General features: G+C 35.6%; 2 protein-coding genes across 2 annotated transcripts; one reads left to right on the plus strand and one right to left on the minus strand.

The window, feature by feature from the left end:
* The first annotated feature begins 5624 nt into the window (after window positions 1-5624).
* Window positions 5625-7079, plus strand: LOC129950297 (crossover junction endonuclease MUS81). The gene has a single exon (XM_056062194.1). It carries the CDS (start codon window positions 5700-5702, stop codon window positions 6963-6965), a length of 1266 nt encoding a protein of 421 aa, XP_055918169.1. The 5' UTR covers window positions 5625-5699; the 3' UTR covers window positions 6966-7079.
* A 4727-nt stretch (window positions 7080-11806) lies between these two features.
* LOC129949168 (patronin) lies at window positions 11807-17974 on the minus strand. The gene is made up of 2 exons (XM_056060452.1): window positions 17452-17974; window positions 11807-17353 (listed from the first exon to the last, which is right to left on the minus strand). Exon 2 carries the CDS (start codon window positions 17273-17275, stop codon window positions 12581-12583), a length of 4695 nt encoding a protein of 1564 aa, XP_055916427.1. The 5' UTR covers window positions 17276-17353; window positions 17452-17974; the 3' UTR covers window positions 11807-12580.
* Between the last annotated feature and the right edge of the window lie 1599 nt (window positions 17975-19573).

A 19573-nucleotide genomic window follows, 5' to 3' on the forward strand; every position in this document is an offset into this window, starting at 1 on the left:
TAATTAAAAAAAACATGATATAAGAAAAAACAAAGTATGAAAACAAAAAAGTTATATAGTTTTGAGTAGTTTATAGGTAGTTTAAGTTAGTTTAAGTTTTCTTTTAAGGACCTTATTTTAAGTAGTTCTTAAGTAAAAATGAAAAAAGATATTGAAATTAGCTTTTTTTAGAATAATAATAAATAAAAAATAATTAAAATTAATTACAGTAACATAGATCTTAGGGCCGAAAGGCATTAGAATTAAGTATTATTGTTTAACTTAAAGTGTCCGTATGGGACCAGTAATTAAGTTAATTAGACTAGTTATGGTTTTTCGTCTATAGCTTTAAGATAGTTTTAAGAATTAATGAATAAAAATGAATTTAAAAAAGAGTATGTTGACCTGTCATGCCAGAGGTCTTGGGCTTCCAATAATATTTTGAATATATGTAATGAAATAGATCGATTTCGAAATAATTTTTTTTGTTAACAAGGTTTTTAGTCGAAACCCAATGATTACCAATTTTAGTAGCATTTTTTAAAAAAAATTATTTCGTATATAAAGAAATACAAATTGGATGAATGAAATTCATTTGAAGTAAATATCTTCTATTTTTCACAAGATATCGAAAACCGAACATCAATTTTTACCAATTTTGCGTACTATTTTTTGAAGATTTTAATTTTTTTATGAAAAAAACTGACTGTTGGATTTTTATCAAAAATGTACTGAACGCCGAAAACAATATTTTCTGTGTGATAAAATAAATTTGAAGTCAATATTTTTAATATTTGAAAAGATATTTGAGTTGAAAATCAATTTTTACCAACTTTTAGTAATGTTTTTTAAGGTTTTTATTTTTGGGTAAAAAACTGTCAATTAGATTTTTCTCAAAATTTTACTGAATATTGATAACAATATTTTTAAAATTATAACATTAGTTTAAGGCTAATAACTCAAAGTTTTGAAAAGATATTTGAGTTGAAAGTAAATTCGTACTTAGTTTTAGTATTGTTTTTTAAAGTTTTTATTTTTTTATAAAAATAACTGTCAATTGCATTTTTCTTGAAATTTTACCAGATGTTAAAAACATTATTCTTCGTTGCACAAAATCGTTTTGGAGATAAAATCGTTGTTTTGTTTGTCCTTTTTTCGAGATAAATAATATTTTTTTCAGTTTTTTTTGTATTTATAAAAAAAACGTTAATTGGAATTTTTCTAAAAAATATACTAGTTTGTTATCACGTTACAATATACATACATATAATATAAAATTTAATTTAAGTCTCTAGCGTTATTCTAGGGACCTTGAAACGTCACGAAATGTTAAAATTTTCAATTCGAAAAATCGGAACTATTACAATAACTTTCTATGGGAAGTTAACAAATACATTATTAACAAAAATCATGTAGAAAACTTTTAATTTATATGGGACTAGATTTTGTATTCTATATTCCCACAAGTACACTCTTTTCGCGTAAGGATACTCAAGGCCATATAATGTCAATGTTGAATAGTGTCTTTGAGGATAGCTGACAATTTATAAACACAATTCTAAAATTTTGTACTGATAAACAATTTATTTGCTTCAGTATCTGTTTTCACTTCATACTATTTAAAAATGAACTCTCAATATTTCAAGCGATATGAATTTATTTTTTTTTTTGTATTAAATTTTATAATCCTCAGTTTTTTTTAACTTTTAATCATTTTTTCGTTGGAAGGATTCATTAAGCTTTCAAGTGGTGGTAGATATAGTTACTTTCTTGGACCTTGAAAACAAAATAAAGTGAAAACTAATAGAAAAACTTAAAAACCAACAATCACGTATCATTTGTTGATTTTATGGAATTTAATAAATTGACTAGAGAACTTTTTGATCTTGAACATTTAAATAAATAATTTATTTTCAAATAAATCACAATTGGAGGACTAAAACGAACAAACCTTATCTGAAAATTATATCACAATTTGTTTATGAACATTTCTTTTTCAAACTTTAATACAAAACTAATACACACGTATTTTTTTAAAAATAGTATGGAAGAAGTCAACAAATTGTAAATTATAGTAAAATTTTAAACACACCAACAAATTATAATTTATTAGAAAACAAATAGCGCCAAAATTTAACTTCATTAATCCCCAATTTGTCGAATATATACTAACTTACTTTTTTTGCTAAGTTAAAAGTTCCCAATCAGCTTTGAGTTTTGTTTTAACGATATCCTTTATTATGATTTTTTTAAATTTAAATTTTGAATAGATTATATTCCAGAGAGGTACACTCGATTTAAAGTCAAATTTCAAAGAAAACTTCAACAATTCAAGTATCGAATTTTATTCCACTATCGTTGTTATGAGGCTGCATTTTTAATCTTATTTTTTTCTTTATTCAAAAGTTCCTTGGGTAATCTTTTATTCTTGCATAACAACACTATTAACAACAACACATATTCCTATCCTTTAGATTTACGCTTGTAAGACTTATGCAGCGTTGTCACTTAACTGGCCCTTGACCCGATTTCGCTTCAAATTTAGCATTCGCATTGGACTGTATCACAAAGGGTATAAGGCAGGCTTGCATAACATTTTTGACACCGGCGGCGACGTCACAAGTACCACTTCAAACAAGAGCGCTCTTAAGGAAATTGCAAAAATAAACAGAACTTCTTTTCTTTTTTATTTTATTTACAATGCAAATAAAAAACCCTAAGGTGAACGTTAGAAATAATTCTCTGCAGTTTTACTGCAATCGGATAAGTAGAATTCAAATTATAGGATTTTTAAAGAACTTTCATTTTAGGACAGATTCCAAAACCAAAAAAAACGTCAATAATTACTCGTATTTAGAATAATTATATCAGTTATAATTAATTCTTAATTTTTTATCACGATCGAGAATTTTATTCCAATAGGTACGAAGTTCACGCGTAGACGGTTAAGATACAACTGAAGGCTGAAGGCAAAGAATTCAACCATGACGGCTGCCAGTTCTTCGGCGGTGGGTGGTTTGGTTATTTAGAGTTCTGTTTCTTTTTTGTTTCGAAGAGTAAAAAAGCCTGTTGGGGTTGGTGTGGTACAATATTAGGATGTGCCAGACAGGAAGTTTAACCGCTTTTATTGTGAAAGGAGCTTTCAATCCAATTTAGATGGATGGTATTTACAATAACAAAGAAACCGGCAACGGCAATTGGACTTGTAACACTTGTTTTATTGGAATTTAATCAGCTGTTTTTGTTTTTGATTTCAAAGACAAACATTTATTTAAATCGAAAAAGCACAAGGTCATTGAGAGTGGAACTTAAGTTTAAAAAAAGCTTTTATTTATTTTGAGCTTCTTTATTAAGCTTAACAAACTGTAATTATTGTGGACGACATTAAAAAGTTGAATTGAGCAAATAACAGTTAGTGCGCATTTTTTTAAACGTCCTGCATAAAACTACGCTACTTCGTAAAATCGCTTAATTTCGATCACTAATTGATATCGCCAAAACGTGCAATTACGCTACTGGGAAACTTTTGAAGCAATAAAGACATAGGGCAGGTTCAGACGACATAAGGGACTTGAAATGCAGTTACGCCTGAGCCTTCAGCTGTGCCCCAAAACCCGTTACCCCGGACACTCCCCTTTGCCTAACGACTTTGCATTAACGGTTTCAAATGCCATTTTTACAAAACATATCCAAACCGGATACACCCCCTTTTCCCTCTACACAACACACGCGCGCATCCCGTTACATTTAAAACTATAAAATCCTGGGAAAGTTAATTTTACATATTTTGCAAGATCAACATTTACTTTGATAGTAAAGTAAGAATTAGTTCTAAGTTAGTTGTAATCCTCCTCTTGACACTAGAAGTGCAGCCTTGCTAAAGACAGCAGCTTCTCTTGTCAAATAATTAATAAAATAATCATGTAAATAAAGAAATTAAATAAATAAACAAAGAAAAAGAAACAGTTAAGTTTTTTTTTTTAAAACTAATCGCGAGGATCACGTCAAAACTATGCAAAGAAATTGCCTTTCAATTGAGGCAACTTTATTGGAACTATCAAGTCAATGGGCAGGTTCAGACAACATAAGGGACTTCATTTGCATTCAACTGCGTTTTTCGAACGCAAATTTAAACCAAGTCAAGAAGTTAGTTTCTCAAGTGTCATAGACTTCAACTCAGAACTTTACTTCACCAGCCTATACCTTCAGTGGACCGTGCAAAAATTACCAAAAACATAATTGTCTACAAAACACCTCTCAAGCATGCTACAATTCCATCTCGACCTGAATTATGAATTCTAAGGAAAAGAACTCTTTTCCATAAAACATCGAATAGAATCGTGCAGAAAAGGAAGATTTTTGTTGACTTACATACTCTCCAGTCAACTTTCCAAAAAAGTTGCCTTAATTGGAACGCAATTTTTTGGCAGCTGACCAATCAGATGCTAGAAACTTGCCTTACTTTTAAGTCTATTATGTATGTCGCCTGCCAATTCCACTTATGTCAAAATGACAGGTAATCATAATTTTTAAATCAACTAAAAGCTGAAATCGTTTATGTTGTCTGAACCTGCGCGAAGTTATTCATGGTGAGTGGAAGGACTTATTGCTCAAGTTTTAATCATGAAGAGCCGGCAAACACGTTTTGCGAACGGCAGAAAATTGTTAAATTAGTTTATAAGTTTTTTTCTTCAGCAACACTTTGTTTTGAAGAAGCAATGTTTTTGCCTGATCCTGCATTTCGATGATGAACAGGCCTTACTATATGGGAAACGGTTCCATTCTCTTACAAGTTCTTCACAAATTCACCGCTATCGTAAATAGCAACCATTGAACTACGAAATGAAACTTTCAAAATTTTCTCAGTCATCAAAGAATATATTAGATGTAAATGGTGATAAGAAATAAGTTTGACTAGAACTGTCCAGTTTTTGCAAAATTAAAACATCAATGTCAAATTCCAGACAATGTATAAATTATTGTATTGGTTTCTTGAAAGTTAATTTCTATTTGTCTAAGATATCATAGAAAACATTTATTTATCAAAGAGCATAATTAACCTTATAGAACTGATAACTTGGACCTCGAGTAACTGACACATTAAAACTTTTTGCAATTCTAAGCCTTTACCGCAGATAATTTTTCTTTAAAGAGTTTAATTTGAATTTCTAAAGGAGTATACGGGCTTTACTTTCATTTGCCGCACCTAATTGTTTGTTTTATTTGTTAGATATGCGAAAATAAATTATAGTTATCGCAATTTTAGGGTGGTTTCTATTTTTATTTTATTTTCAAAGATTACATTTGCATAATTTATTTTGACATTTTGATTTTGCCTTGGTCATTTTATTGAAAATTGTGCATGTTTTAAGTTTTTATTTTCAAGTTATTCATAATTTTTATTAAATCAAAACAGAAAAATACTGTATGTCTTCTGGTATTCATGCAATAAAATGTGTTCTATTTTTGTAACTTCAAAAAACTTACTTTAGAAAAATTTAAAATCAAGAATCCTTTTGTAGTATGATGCAGCGCATCTACAATTATTACTGTAGAAACTATTGCAGATTACGTTACAAAACATAATCACCCTGTGCGAAAAAATACTTTTGTATGTAAACCCATTGCCATGATGGTTGATTGACGTTTGTTTGTTTATTTTTTGCGATTTCAAAAGATGTTTTTATTTCAAAAAATCTTATCAAATAACTCGCTAATAAATGGACGATCAACGACGAATAGAAATAACTCTCAAGAATCCTAATCCCACATTTGAAAAATGGCTAGAGCGTTGGCTGCAAGAAGCCATCACCAAACGCCACAAATCTGAGCAGAAAATTCGCGAAGCTCTGGAATCCCTCCGGCAATTCCCGCTGCCGCTGGCTACAGGCAGAGATTGTGCAATTTTACGAGGATTCGGTCCAAAACTATGCGATCTAATTGACCAGGAACTACAGCAACTACGCAAAACTAATCCTGATTCGATATTACACACAACTGCTAGCACTTATTCAAATGACATCAAAACCGTTGTAAAATCTGTTCAAAAATCTAAAAATGCATCGAAGGAAAAGAAGAAGAGAGAACAAACCGCCAAGCAAAAAGCCAAACAACTAGAATTCGAAGAATCTCAGGAACAAATCATAGCAAGTCCCGGTACTTTTCGCATACTTCTACTTGTAGACATTCAGGAAACAAATGGAAAAACGAAGAAGACTTTCGACAAAACTCGGGCTTACATTGAAAAACTTGAGATCCCACACGAAGTTCGACGGCTCACAATTGGAGATTTCACTTGGATATGTCGTGATGAGCGAGGCAGGGAACTAGTTCTACCCTACATAGTTGAACGAAAGCGAATGGACGATTTTGCAAGCAGCATTCGCGATGGACGTTTCCACGAACAAAAATTTCGACTCAAGAGCAGCAAAATTCAGAATTTGATCTATTTAATAGAAAACTATGGGAACAATGAGCATGTTGGTCTTCCAGTGCCAACACTTCTTCAATCTGCGGTCAATACCCAAGTTCATGGTGATTTTCAAATCAAATACACAAACAATCATTGGGAATCGATATTGTACTTAAAAGCGATGACTAATTCTCTTATCCGGCACTACAAAGACAAACTACTCATAAGTACAGCCAAAGAGGACATCCAACCCTGCACTCCATACGACTCAACCGTGGGTTTATTGAAATTTAAGGATTTCTATGATGATTCCTCACGCAACAGTGGTCTAACTGTTCGTGATGTCTTCATAAAACAATTATTGCAATTGCGAACACTCTCATTGGATCGAGCGATGGCTATTGTAAGCAAATATCCTACTCCCAGAAGTCTCCTGTTAGCCTACGATTTGTGCTCCACGCAGGATGAAGCCGAACTGTTGCTAGCTGCACTTCCTTGTGGTCAGCTGGGCAGACCACTAGGTGTTACAATAAGTAAAATTATCTATGATTTTTATACAAGTGCTTTTGAATAGATTAAGAATTAAGTCTAAATAAACATTAAGAACAAGGACCGTGTGCATTTTTTAAATACATTTTGTTTTGTATAGATCTTAAATTCATGTCGATTTGATCTCAAATACCTGAGAGTTTTTTTGCACCTACATTACCAAAAATTATTATCTTTCGTTTGAATACTTCTGTTTTATATCTGCACGGAATTTGATAAAGAAAATAATTTAAACTTATTTCAAAAAAATAAATATAATCATTGTTCGATTAAAAATTTGTATTCTTTATGCATTTTTTCATGACAAAGATAAGGAACTAAAGTGGAAGAACTGTACGAATTGTATACGAATACAAGGAGATATGTTCCAAAATTGTGGCTATCTGGCATTTAAATATTCTGAAAGATTAGTCATTTGAAAACTTATCGAAATATTTGTGTACACACCCTTTTGCTCTTTCAAAATTCGAGTATTCCACAAACGGATCTTGCGATATATTCTGAATATACAGTTTCAACCATTGGAAAAATTAACTTTTTTCTTAATACATTTCACTGGAAAACGCCAAGAAAACGACAGGTTTGAAAAATAGCATAGTTTTGTTCTGAATTCAACAGAATTCTTCCAATTTTTGAAAAGCTTTAGAAGTAACATTTTAAGAACAGGCCAAAAATAGTATTGAATCCAGGTTAACGAGGTTATGTGCAATATTTCATGGAATCTGGATTTCTGAAAGTGTTATACGAAAAGCTGATCACACAAACTGCAAAAAAAACCTTAACATCAAATCGGAGAGGCATATCAATCTTACTTACTTATTTACCTAAGGTGGCGCTACAGTCTGGGTCGGACCTGGGCCTCAACCAACATGCGTCTCCAGCTAGCTCGGTGGCTAGCTAGCTGCACCAGTTTCGCACGCCAAGTTGGTTGAGGTCTTCACCCACCTGAGCGAGCCACCTGAGTCGCGGTCTTCCTCTACTGCGCCGTCCCTCGGAATCAGATTCGAAGACGTTCCGGGTGATCTCCATTGGCTCTACATGACCCAGCCATCTTAGCCGTTCGACTTTAATTCTGCAATGTCGCTGTACAGCCCGTACAGTTCGTCGTTATATCTTCTCCTCCATTCTCCATCTATGCGTACGGGACCAAAAATCATCCGAAGAATTTTTCTCTCGAAGCATCCTAAGACGTTCTTATCTTTCTTTGACTGGGTCCAGGCCTCAGCGCCACTTTACTTCTCAATTTCCTTCTAAGTCAAAAGAAGCAGCGATTTGCAAGAGTTATTTTTCGTTTGTCTGTGTTAATAGCGGTGCCTAGGTATACAAAGTCCTTAACTATATCGAAGTTATAGCTGTCCATGGTGACGTTTTGTCCAAGACGTCTTTGTTCAGTGTTCTTTTTTAATGACAGCATATACTTGGTCTCATTGACCACTAAAACCATCTTTTCCGCTTTCCACTAACATCACGCTTTGATCTTCCAATTATGTCAATGGGCAGGTTCATGCGACATAAGGGACTTGAAAGTAAGGAAAGTTTCTAGTATGTATCTGATTGGCCAGCTTCCAAAATATGCTTTCCAATGAATTCACCTTTATTGGAAAGTTGTCTGGAAAGTTAGTCAAGAAAAATCTACCTAACTATCAAGTCAACACAGCTTATCTCAAAATGACAACTGATCATCTTTTTTCATTCAAGTGAAAGCTGAGCTTTACTACTCTATAATTTATTTATTTTCAGCACAATTCCATTAAATGTTTTTTGTAAAAAGGTTTCTTGTCAATTTAAAAAAAGAAATAAGTAATATTCCTTTACAATACAAAAGACAAATTGTAATCGACTTGTAGCTTGTTTGAGAAGTGTTTTTTAGACAATAATGTGTTTGGTAGTTTTTGTACTATGAACTTAAGTAAAAATTTGTGAAGTAAAGTTCTGAATTTGAAATTCATGACAGTTGGAAAACTAACTAGTTACCTTGGTCAAAATGTACGTTCAAAGAATGAAGTTGACTGTAAATGAAGTCCCTTATGTTACCTGAACCTGCCCAGAATCATCTGCGTATCCGAGTAATTGGATGGGCCTTTGGAAGATTATGACTCTAGTGTTGACGGTTGAGTTTTGCACAATTCTTTCCAGAACAATATTAAAATAGTCGCATGACAGTGCATCGCCATGTTTAAAACCTTTTTCGACATCAAATGCATCGGTGAGATCTTTTCCTACCTTGATTCAGTGCATTCTCCATCGTCATTCTGCACAAACGGATAAGTTTGACAGGGATGCCAAAACTAGACATTGCTCTGTAGAGCTCTTCCCTATAGAAGCTGTCGTACACGGCTTTAAAATCGGTAAAGAGATGGTGGGTATCGATTTGAAGTTCCTGGGTTTTTTCCAAGATCTTCCGTAGTGTTAATATTTGATCGATAGTGGACTTTCCTGGTCTGAAGCCACTCTGATAAGCACCTATCAGGTTGTTGACGAACGGCTTCAGACGTTCACATAATACGGCAGAAAGGATCTTATATGCAATGTTAAGGAGGCTGATGCCTCTGTAGTTGGCGGAATTTAGAGGGTCTTCTTTTTTATGTATCGGACAAACTGTGCTGAGATTCCACTCATCGGGCATGCTTTCTTCAGACCATATTTTGATGATGAGTTGGTGCATGCTTCCTACCAAGTAATCGCCTGCTGCTTTAAATAGTTCGGCAGCGATGCCGTCAGCTCCAGCGGCTTTGTTTGACTTCAGTTAGATATAGCTATCTTCACTTCATCTAGGTCGGGTAGGCGGAATTTGATTCGTCATCGCCGTTATATAATTTGGAGAAGTGGTCTTTCTATATTCTCAACATAGACTGCGGTTCCACTACGATGTTCCCCTGACCGTCCTTACAGGCTTCGGTTCGTGGCTTGTACCCTTGGGAGGTTTTTTTTAAACATTGTGTAAAATTTACGAACCTCATTCCTGTTGTGACATCCCTCTATCTCCTCGATCCATCTAAGAAGCCGGTGTTCCTCACGGTTTCGGAAAGGAAAATCATCAAATGAGTGGGATCCAAAAATCTGATGATTTTGGAAGCTTCTCGTTCTATGGAAACTACTACTTTTTTTCTTTTAAAATGAAAGCTGTTTCTTGTCTCGATTAGATACGATGTCTTTTCAAATTTTTGTACCCATTTTCAAAAATTGTCGTAAATAAAATAGCAAGGCAATGGGCAGGTTCAGGCGACACAAGGGACTTGAAAGTAAGCAAAGTTTCTAGCATATGATTGGCCAACTGCCAAAAAAAAATTGCCTGCCGATTAAGGCAACTTTGTTGCAAAGTTAACTTTAAAGTTAGTCAAGAAAAATCTACCTAACTATCAAGTCAAGTCTACTAATGTCAAAATAACAGAAATTATGTTTTTTTCATTCAACTGAATGCTGAACTTTATTACTCTATTACTTATTTATTTTCTGCACAACTTCATTTAATCCTTTTTGTAAAATGGTTCTTTGTCAATTTTGAAAACAAATAACTTATATTTCTTTAGAATACAATATATAAATCGTGAATGAAGACTGCAAATAAAGTCGCTTATGTTGTCTGAATCTGCCCATCGTCCTTAGAATGATGTTTGTGTGAAACAAATACTACCACTGGAAAGAAAACTTAACTTGTACTTCTTTTACTGGATTCATTTTAGCTAACGCGAGTTTAAATATATTTTGTACTACCATATAAATATTTCTATTTTTTCAATAACTTAAATGATTTTAAAAATTGAAACATTTAAAAATTTGCTAAATTGTTTTATTATAAAATTTCATTTTTTTTCAGATTTGATAATAAAATTATTTTTAAGGACATTTTAAAATAAAGTGGCTTTTAGATTTTTATGTATTATATTTTGTCTAAGGCGCTAGCGGCTTCGACTATAAAAGCAATTTTACACGTCCCAGTCATGTAATTTAATTCTCATGTATTATTCTTTTCATCTAACTAAAATAAATAAATTAGGTGGTGCAACGCCTCGTAGAGAACCAGGGTCTAGTGACTTACAACTCTTAACCACTATTGTTTACGAGCCATTTCAAGGATCGAGGGGACCCTGGCTAATTTGAGGAAACACTTCTTATGATATGAATTAGAATTTTAAAATTCCTCGCAAGAGGCAGTGCCCGTGAACAAAACTTTAGGCACAGGCAGGAATTAAACAAGGAGCTCGGCCATAACATTCCTATGCACAAACCATCTCGGATAATATATCAAATTACTTTTCGTTACATCGTGTATGGGTCAACATATTTTACATTAAAAAAAGCTTATAATTACAATGAGAATAAACAACGAATCCCTGTGTTTTTGAGTTTACTTCATCACGCAAAAGATGAACTTTGTACTTTATTTGTGCTTCTGGAATCAAGCAAAATACAAAAAAATTCCACCATCAATTAAAAAAATAATGTATTTAGGAAACGGTAAGATTTCTACAAATAATTTTATTTCTCTCTTTTTTTTAACAAAGAATTACTCCTGAATATTAAAAATAATAATAATACTAATTGCCTTTTGTCATGAGAATGATTCACTTCTACATACACCTTGGGTTTACGCCCAAAATGTGTACCTACTAGAATTCTCAAAGCTTACACTAACTTTGTAACAGTAACATTGTATTCATTTGGTTTGGAATTCAAAATCGATTTCAACTTAACTTAAAAATTCAAAACACTTGAACATTAAGTATGCTGCGGGACACTTGTTGTCCATAAGAACTGTTGGCATTGCTGCCATACCACCCCCCCTCCCCTTGAGAATCAAAGTAAACTCAATGAAAAAAAAACTACTACCATTGATGCTATTCAGTACCAGTAAAAAAAAAGACATTTTAATATTTTATTAATATTAATATTTGTTATTTATTAATATTTCAATAACTTTGAAATACAAAAATTATAATTTGATTTACCAAATAACGTAAGTTGTTTTTTTTTTTGTTTTGTTTTTGTTTTAAATAATGTCATATTATATATCATTGTTAAATTTGTATTCAATATTTCTTCTATTGTGTTTTTGTGCCATTTCATAAAAATATGATCCCAGCGAAGGAAGACGCGCAAGCAATCCCTGAATCCAAACGTCATGTATCACATACAGATGTTGTTGTGAGTGGGATATCCTGTGTTTCATTGCCAATTTTAGGGACCATAGAAGCCGAAGAGGAACCACATTCGTCGAATAACACAAAACATAGAAATCAACTTGGCCAAAAAAGAAATTATTATTATTATTTATATTTATATTATATTCATTAAACGACAGTCCTGTTAGTTTTTAATAATAATTATTATTTTTTTTTAAAATATGTTTTCTGTTGTTGTTGTTTATTACAATATAAATCATAGTCTGTTAAAAAAAAAGAAAAGTAAAAACAAAATAATAATAATTTACGATCGGCATAGGCAGCAAATATTTCTGAAGAATGCGTATTAATTTTCAAAGCTTATTAAAAGAAACTAAACATTCTTTTTCTTTCTTTTGTTTTGCTGTGTTTTTGTTATTTTTCTTTGTTTTTTGAATATCGTACTTCACTTTATGTTTATTATGAATTCCACATTGATGAAAAATGTCTTTTTTTTCTATTTTTATGTAGGTATTGTTTATATTACGAGTGCCATGTCCTTTTTACTTGGTAACTGGACTTTCTTTCCTTGCCAAAGTGAATTATGTATTGTAAATGCATCGATTGTGACTGTCAGATGCTTTGTATGAATTTGGGAGAAACATTTACCGCCTGAGTTATATTTAAAAAACTTATCAAACATGACTTCGTCGACATGACTAGGCCCAGTACCATACAATTTCAAAACTTGTTCCAATTCTGGCACAAAACTGTATAAAGCTCTAAATTGACAACCAGCATCGCGGAACAAAATTAAAAAGTGTTTTGCCTCGGATCTGGCAATCTTTTCGAGAACTTTTTGTTTGGAATCGCGATTTACAGCGCCAGGAAAGATGCAGTATTCGACGGCATTTAGAATGATGCCGCGATTCGATTTAGCCGCTGGTTGTTTATAGAGCTTCGGACCCGAGTATTCCATAATGGAATTTGGGTTCGATGAAGATATATCACTTGAACTATCCTCGATGCCACGACGTTTGGACACCAATCCGGGAGGAAGTGAACCTGGTCCTGTCGGCGAAGGCATGTGTCTACCCGATGAGCCCATTCCGGGCGAGGGTGCACGTCGTGGGGGTGTTGCTCGACCCGCACCAGTGTTTTTCATTGCCAAAGAGTCTTGTGAGCCTCTATATAGATCTCTAGTTAGTTTCGAGCGCTGACTGTAGTCGGCAAGATTTGTTATAGAGCCTTTCTTGCCGCGACTGGAAGTTAAAGTTGAGGAGCCTTCAGTCAGATCCACCGAACTAGTTTCGACATGGATGGTTTTCGGACGTGGACGAGACGGTTTTTGCATGCGAATGCGTGCTTGATTCTGTGATGGCAAATCCGAACGATCAATGACCTTGCCCTCCCGTTCGGCTTCCTCAATTGCCTTTTTCAGTCTATGTTGTTCGAGAATTGCTGCCCGTCGTGCCGCCTGTTCCTCTTTCTTTCGCATGCGTTCTTCCTCTTTCTCTTGCTCTTTTTCTCGGCGCTGCATTGCCTCAATTTCTTTTCGTGCTTTAGCTTCCTCCTGCAATTGACGCCGCTGCAGCGAAAGCAACATGATTTTCTCCTTTTTACGCTCCATTTCATCCACAGATTCTGGGTTCAAGTTGGAAATCTCTGTTTCGATCAACAACGCTTTGTTCTCTTTTGGCTCGTTCAATTGCATCGAGCTGAATGACTTTTGCAATTGATGCTGCTGCTGCTGCTGTGATGAATTTTGCATTTGCTGCTGTTTCTTTGTAACATCTTCTAAATGGCGTCGATCGAGAGCTTTCGAATCGTGACTTTCGACAATCTGTCGCAACTGAATGGGTGCATCTTTGTATTTGTTGTAAGTGGCATTGTTGTTTTCGAAGTTACTATTGCGCTGAATCTCAGATTTATCATAGATATTTGGCAGCTTTTGCCCCCTGTCAATTGTGTCCGTGCTCTTTTCGACCTTGGGCGAGCGCTTAGCCCGCAATGGAGGCTTCGGTCTTTTTGGCTGGTCATTGTCGAAGGAAATGTAGAACCCTTTCTCAATTGTAGCATCTTCTTGGGGATCTTGAAAACTGTTTGCATTTAGACTTGGTCTTGATGGCGATGGTATTCTATAGGTAAGACTTCCACTCGTTATATTCAGACCCCTCTGAGGACGCATGCTTTGATTAAAGTCAGCCATCTTTCGCATAGACATCGTTTCGATGTTCATTTCTATCTGGTCGGAGTTATCATCCTCATCGCCAATGAAGCATATACTCTGGGGTGCCATCTCGTCATACGGGACCGGCACAGGCGAAGACTTCATTTGACGGCTCTCCATATGATTGGCCATCATTGCTCTGGGGGGTGTCTGTCGGTTTTGAGTATTCTGGTGAACCTGGAACAAGTTTTGATAGGACTTCTCCTGATGACAATAATCGTTATCTTCGTTTTGATGCAACATAAATCCACTGCCACTGCTGTTAGTCTGATGGTTCGATGGAGAATTCCATGTAGCAGGCTCGTTGCTATTGACCTTTGGCGAAATAGTTTGGGACTGCCATGCGTTTATGTCGATTAGCTGTATCGGCTGTGGTTGATAGTGGGTCTGCTGGAGATGCACCTGCTCGGGCTGACCCCAGGTTTTTCGGTGTGTTGGCTGCGGCGACGATTCGTATAAGTAATATGGATTTGGCGGCTGTGGCGAGTTGTGATCGCGCACATTTTGTGGTTGGGGAGAATAATGATCGTACTCTGGTGGACGGCTGATGTATTGTTGTTGGTGTGATTGATATTGAGTATGCTCGACTGGGTATTGTATGTGGTGTAGTTGCTGGCTCCCGTGCTTATTATAGCCACCGTTTTCCAGTTGACCGTCGCCGCCGCCACGATTGAACATCATAGCCTGCTGCTGACTGTTTTGAGGCTTCTGCATGAATGGCGACTGGTTCTGCATGGACATTGACACTGGACGTTGACTAATATATTGGCCATTCTCGTTTATATACTGAATATGTTGTTGCTGTTGTTGTTGTTGTTGTTGCTGTGGCTGTTGTGGATTAAGTTGCTGTGGATGCTGTAGTTGATGTTGCTGTTGTTGTTGTTGATGAAGTTGTTGAATTTGATGTTGTTGTTGTTGTGGATGAGGTTGATGTTGTACATAGGGCTCGGAATTGGTTGGCTGGGAATTATAATTTGGGGTTGAATTGAAAGCGTGTGGAATTTGGGGAGTCGATCCAAAGGCCTGCTGTACAGGTTGACGACTAAATTGATCAGGAATATGCTGCTGCGACCCGTAAGGTTGTTTTATAGCTTGCAGGAAAGCAGCTTTGCCCACCTTTTCTTGGTGTTTTGAAAGGGCAACTTCTATCTTACGTTTTTCTTGTTCGATTCGGCGGCGTTTTTCTTCGAGTTTCAATCGAATCGTAGTCAATTTCGAAGCATCAACTACCGATCGGCTTTCGTCTTCGGGATACATTTCATTGTCGTCGGACTGTTGCTGCAAAGCGGACTGTTGATGCCAAGTTGTGGTGTTGGATGGTAGTTCTGCGAAGGAGGTCTTTCGCTTGGGTGTTGTTTCCTCCACCGAATTACTATTGTAAATATTTGTTTTCGAACTATTCAAACCGCTGTGCGATGACAAATCCCCATCGGAAAGCTCTTTCTTGTTGGAATGTTTGTTGTTGCGGGGCGATATATTATCAACGCTTCCTTGACGTCTAATCGAAGTCTTTTCGGTTTCCCGGTCCTGTTTTTCTGAACCGGAATCGGTATCATAGCCAAGTTGTAGAGTGCCCCTGGCATCGGCGATAGAAGATCTGACTGCTACAGCCGGTTCGATACTTGCATTGGAAAGTGTTCGCTCGCGCTCTCTTTCACGTTCCCGATCACGATCTCTTTCGATTCCTCGACCTATCAAGTTCAATTGATCCTGGGAACCGCCAAAGTTCTCAATGGTCAGCTGTGAATCCTCACTAGAAGAGTTGCGTCTTGATCTTCGTCCCGCATAACTGGGACGTCGCTGATCTTCCCAGTTGCTGGGTCGACCAGCCGGTACGAAGTCACCCCTTTCGTCCGCTTTAGTTTCCAAATTGATCTTTTCTTTGGCCTGGCGCAGCCGGGCGGGCACCAGTGGCTCTTGATTCTGCACCGATGAGAGAGTTGCTATGCCGCGGCTTTTGTGAACCACAAAACCCTCGTCGTTGTTGCTCGGAAGAGGATAGTTATTCTCCTCGACCGAACGGAAGTCTCTGGGTGGAGTCGGCCTGCGTTGAATAAAACTCTCAGATGCTGAACGTGTGACTTGGGCATCCATTCCAGGATAGCATACGCACTTAGCCGGATGAATCTCGAACAAATTGAACAGATCCGCAAGGAGGACAATCAAATTTGGCCTCATCGAGCCACGCATGTAGGTTATGTCCTCCGGTGTCATGTGAAAAACAGAGTATGGCAAATGTTTTTGAGAAAAATTACTTACTAATAAAACGTTGTGAATGGAATCTGCAACAGCTGGCAAATAATTTATCCTCACACTTGTCCAGGGAACGACTTTGGGGCAATAGTACGAAATTAGAAGAGCCAAACTAACGCCATCGCAGAGGTCTTGAAAATCGCGGATAGGAGGAATGTCTGGTACTTGGAGGCGGACACCATTTTCATCAGTTGCACCGCGTTCGACTTCTTGGGCTATGCGCTTCTTCAAAGAAGCACAAACGTGCGATATCCAAGCCAAAAGATATTGCTCGCAACCCTGACCGCTAGCCATCTGAAAACTACCGCCACCACTAACTCTCTTTATGGCGTTTGGTATTCTATCGCCAGATGTAATCTCTTTTGCATACAAAATCATCAATGATTCTATCACAGATATGTGGGCGTTGATTCGTAATGGATTTGTTTGAATTAATATGGTTTCGGTTATTGGCATATCTGGAGATTCTCTAACTGGTACTCCTTTGCGTGCTAATGTTTGCAATATCGAGCAGTGATTCAGACTTTGATAATTCGGGTCCAAGTACAAGTTCGATAGCGTTTGGCAATACAGTGTTGAATTGCCCATTTCGACCGTGATCTGGGGTTTGAGTCGCTCTTGGTTCTCATTGTCGCGATAGAAGGGTTCTTTCAGGTTGTCTGGCACACGGTTGTTGAATGCTTTCGAGAGAAGCCACTTCACAGATGCTCTTTGTCGGGCCAGACGAATTTCTTGCGTTTCGATGTCCATAATTTTTTCTTTCTATTTTCCTTTCATACAATTTTGTATCCAGTTTTTTCCCAATTGGTTTTTTTTTGTCGAACAAAACTAAAGCGGAATGAAAATGAAAAATCCGATAAGATTTTGATTTTGATCAAAAACGCAGAATCATAATTTTAAATTTAATGCAAAACAAAAGAGTTTACTTGATTTCTTGCTGCTACTGCTGCTGCTGTTGCTGCTGGTTTTCGTTTTAAAGATTTTTTTCTTTTCCATAAATTTTTAGGTCATTCGTCACACAATGCGTCGGCGGGTGCTGCTGCTTCTACTGCTGCTGCTGCTGCTGATCATTATTTCCTCAAAATCATTTTTCTATTCAATTAAAATGGAAAATGTTTTGTTTCTAATGGTTATGTTTTTGATAAAAATATTATTTAATCAAAACTGTGTTTTGATTTTTTTTTTTCAATGATAAAAGAATAATAAAAAGTTTTCTCCCCGATGAATCAATTTTTTTTTTCTCTTCCGTATGAATTTTTAGTGCACTTTTTTCGGGTTACTCTTTGAGAGTTGTGTGGGGAAAATATCTGAATCGTATAAAAGAACACTTAAATTTATTAGTAAAATGAAAATTAAGATTAAATAGTGAGGTTTATGGAGGAAATTTGCGACACTTTCTCGTTTTAATTACTGATATCTATATATAAATGGATGGCGTATCCCTTGAAAAAATTGCAGTGATGGTTAACGTCATTGAAAATTTGTAGCTGTCATTTTGTTGACATTTTTGGGTGTGGGGACAGTGTTGTTATGAGAAAATGTTAAGTAGATTTTCTTCAGTCCGCGGAATCCAGATCGAATTTGGAATGCAAAACAAGTTTTCCTACACAAGGAGACGGCCACACTAGCAGGTAAAGGTTGTTAAAAAAAAAACATTGTATGGTGCATGTAGCCATCTCGCTCTGGCGCAATTCTGTTTCAACTTGAGGTCACACAACAAATAAGCCATAATTATATAAGTTGGATAATAGTTATTGAAATAACGCCGAGCTCAAAAAGAATTTATTATTGTTTGAAAGAAGAAACGGGATAAATAAAAATGACAAGTTTAAAAATGTTTTTTTATTTTTAATATGTTTTGTGATCAAAATGATGTTTCTTAATGTCTTAAAAAATGAAGGAGAATGTGTACAACAAAATTTTTGATAGTCAAATTGACTAGTTTTTGATAGTCAAATTGACCTAGTTTTCCTTCTGTGTAAAGCATCTTGCACATGAGCTACGAACTGCGAACTGTGGATGTTCCCATACTTTGACTTTTCTTTTTACACTTCAGAATTTAAGAAAGTAGTAAGCTTATAGCAAGCGTCAAACTACGATCAGAGGCTCATCATAAGTGCATGTGTTAGTTGTTAGTAAAAAATAATACAAATATAGCCTAACACACGCACAAAATACAAACCAAAATTAGCATTTAACTATTACAGGACAATAAATTACGATAGTGGAGCACTGGTTCTAAACAATGATTTTAATCCCACCTTATTTAAATTTAAATCTATCGATGAACTGTTTAAGTTATATAAAATGCTCATTCGACTTAAAGCTTCATTCTTGCCATAGTTAGTTCTATGGAAGTCAATATGTATAAAATCAAACGTGCGCAAGTGATGAGTTCCGCCCCGGTAATTCAAATGTACACAAGATAGCAAATAAGGTGCATCAATTTCACCATTAATGAGTTGATGAAAAAATACTAAGTCATTATTAACACGCCTTTGATGGAGAGATTGCATTTGAAGAAGTAGAATACGATGTTCATAGGGAGGCAGATCATAGGGATCTTCCCAAGGAAGACCTTTTAGAGCAAAGCGAATGAAATTATGTTGAATTGATTCAATAAGTTTTCTATGAATTTCGTAATAGGGAGTCCATACCTGCGATGCATATTCAAGATGAGGACGAACATGGCAATTATACAAAGAAAGGGTAACATAGGGATCATTGAACTCCTTTGCCCAGCTCACATGAGCTTTATTTCTATTCGCAGACAGCGACGAATTGCCAATTTATAATAACCCTTTTCAACAAAAAAAAACAAAAGTGGTATAAATATAAAAAGTTTAGCGCGAACAATTTATTCGTTGCAGTGTGGATGGTATGTGGAACGCGAATAGAGTTTTGACAGTTCGTAGCAACCAAACGGCATTCGATACTACCAAATTGTTTTTATAAAATTGTCTTGTTTTAATTGGTTTCTTATAATTTAAATGTGTTTTTGTTTGAAATTGACTTTTTAAAATGTGTACAATCACGTTTGTTAGTTCA

The sequence above is a fragment of the Eupeodes corollae genome, chromosome 3 (genome assembly GCF_945859685.1).
Source record: "Eupeodes corollae chromosome 3, idEupCoro1.1, whole genome shotgun sequence".
Taxonomy (NCBI): domain Eukaryota; kingdom Metazoa; phylum Arthropoda; class Insecta; order Diptera; family Syrphidae; genus Eupeodes; species Eupeodes corollae.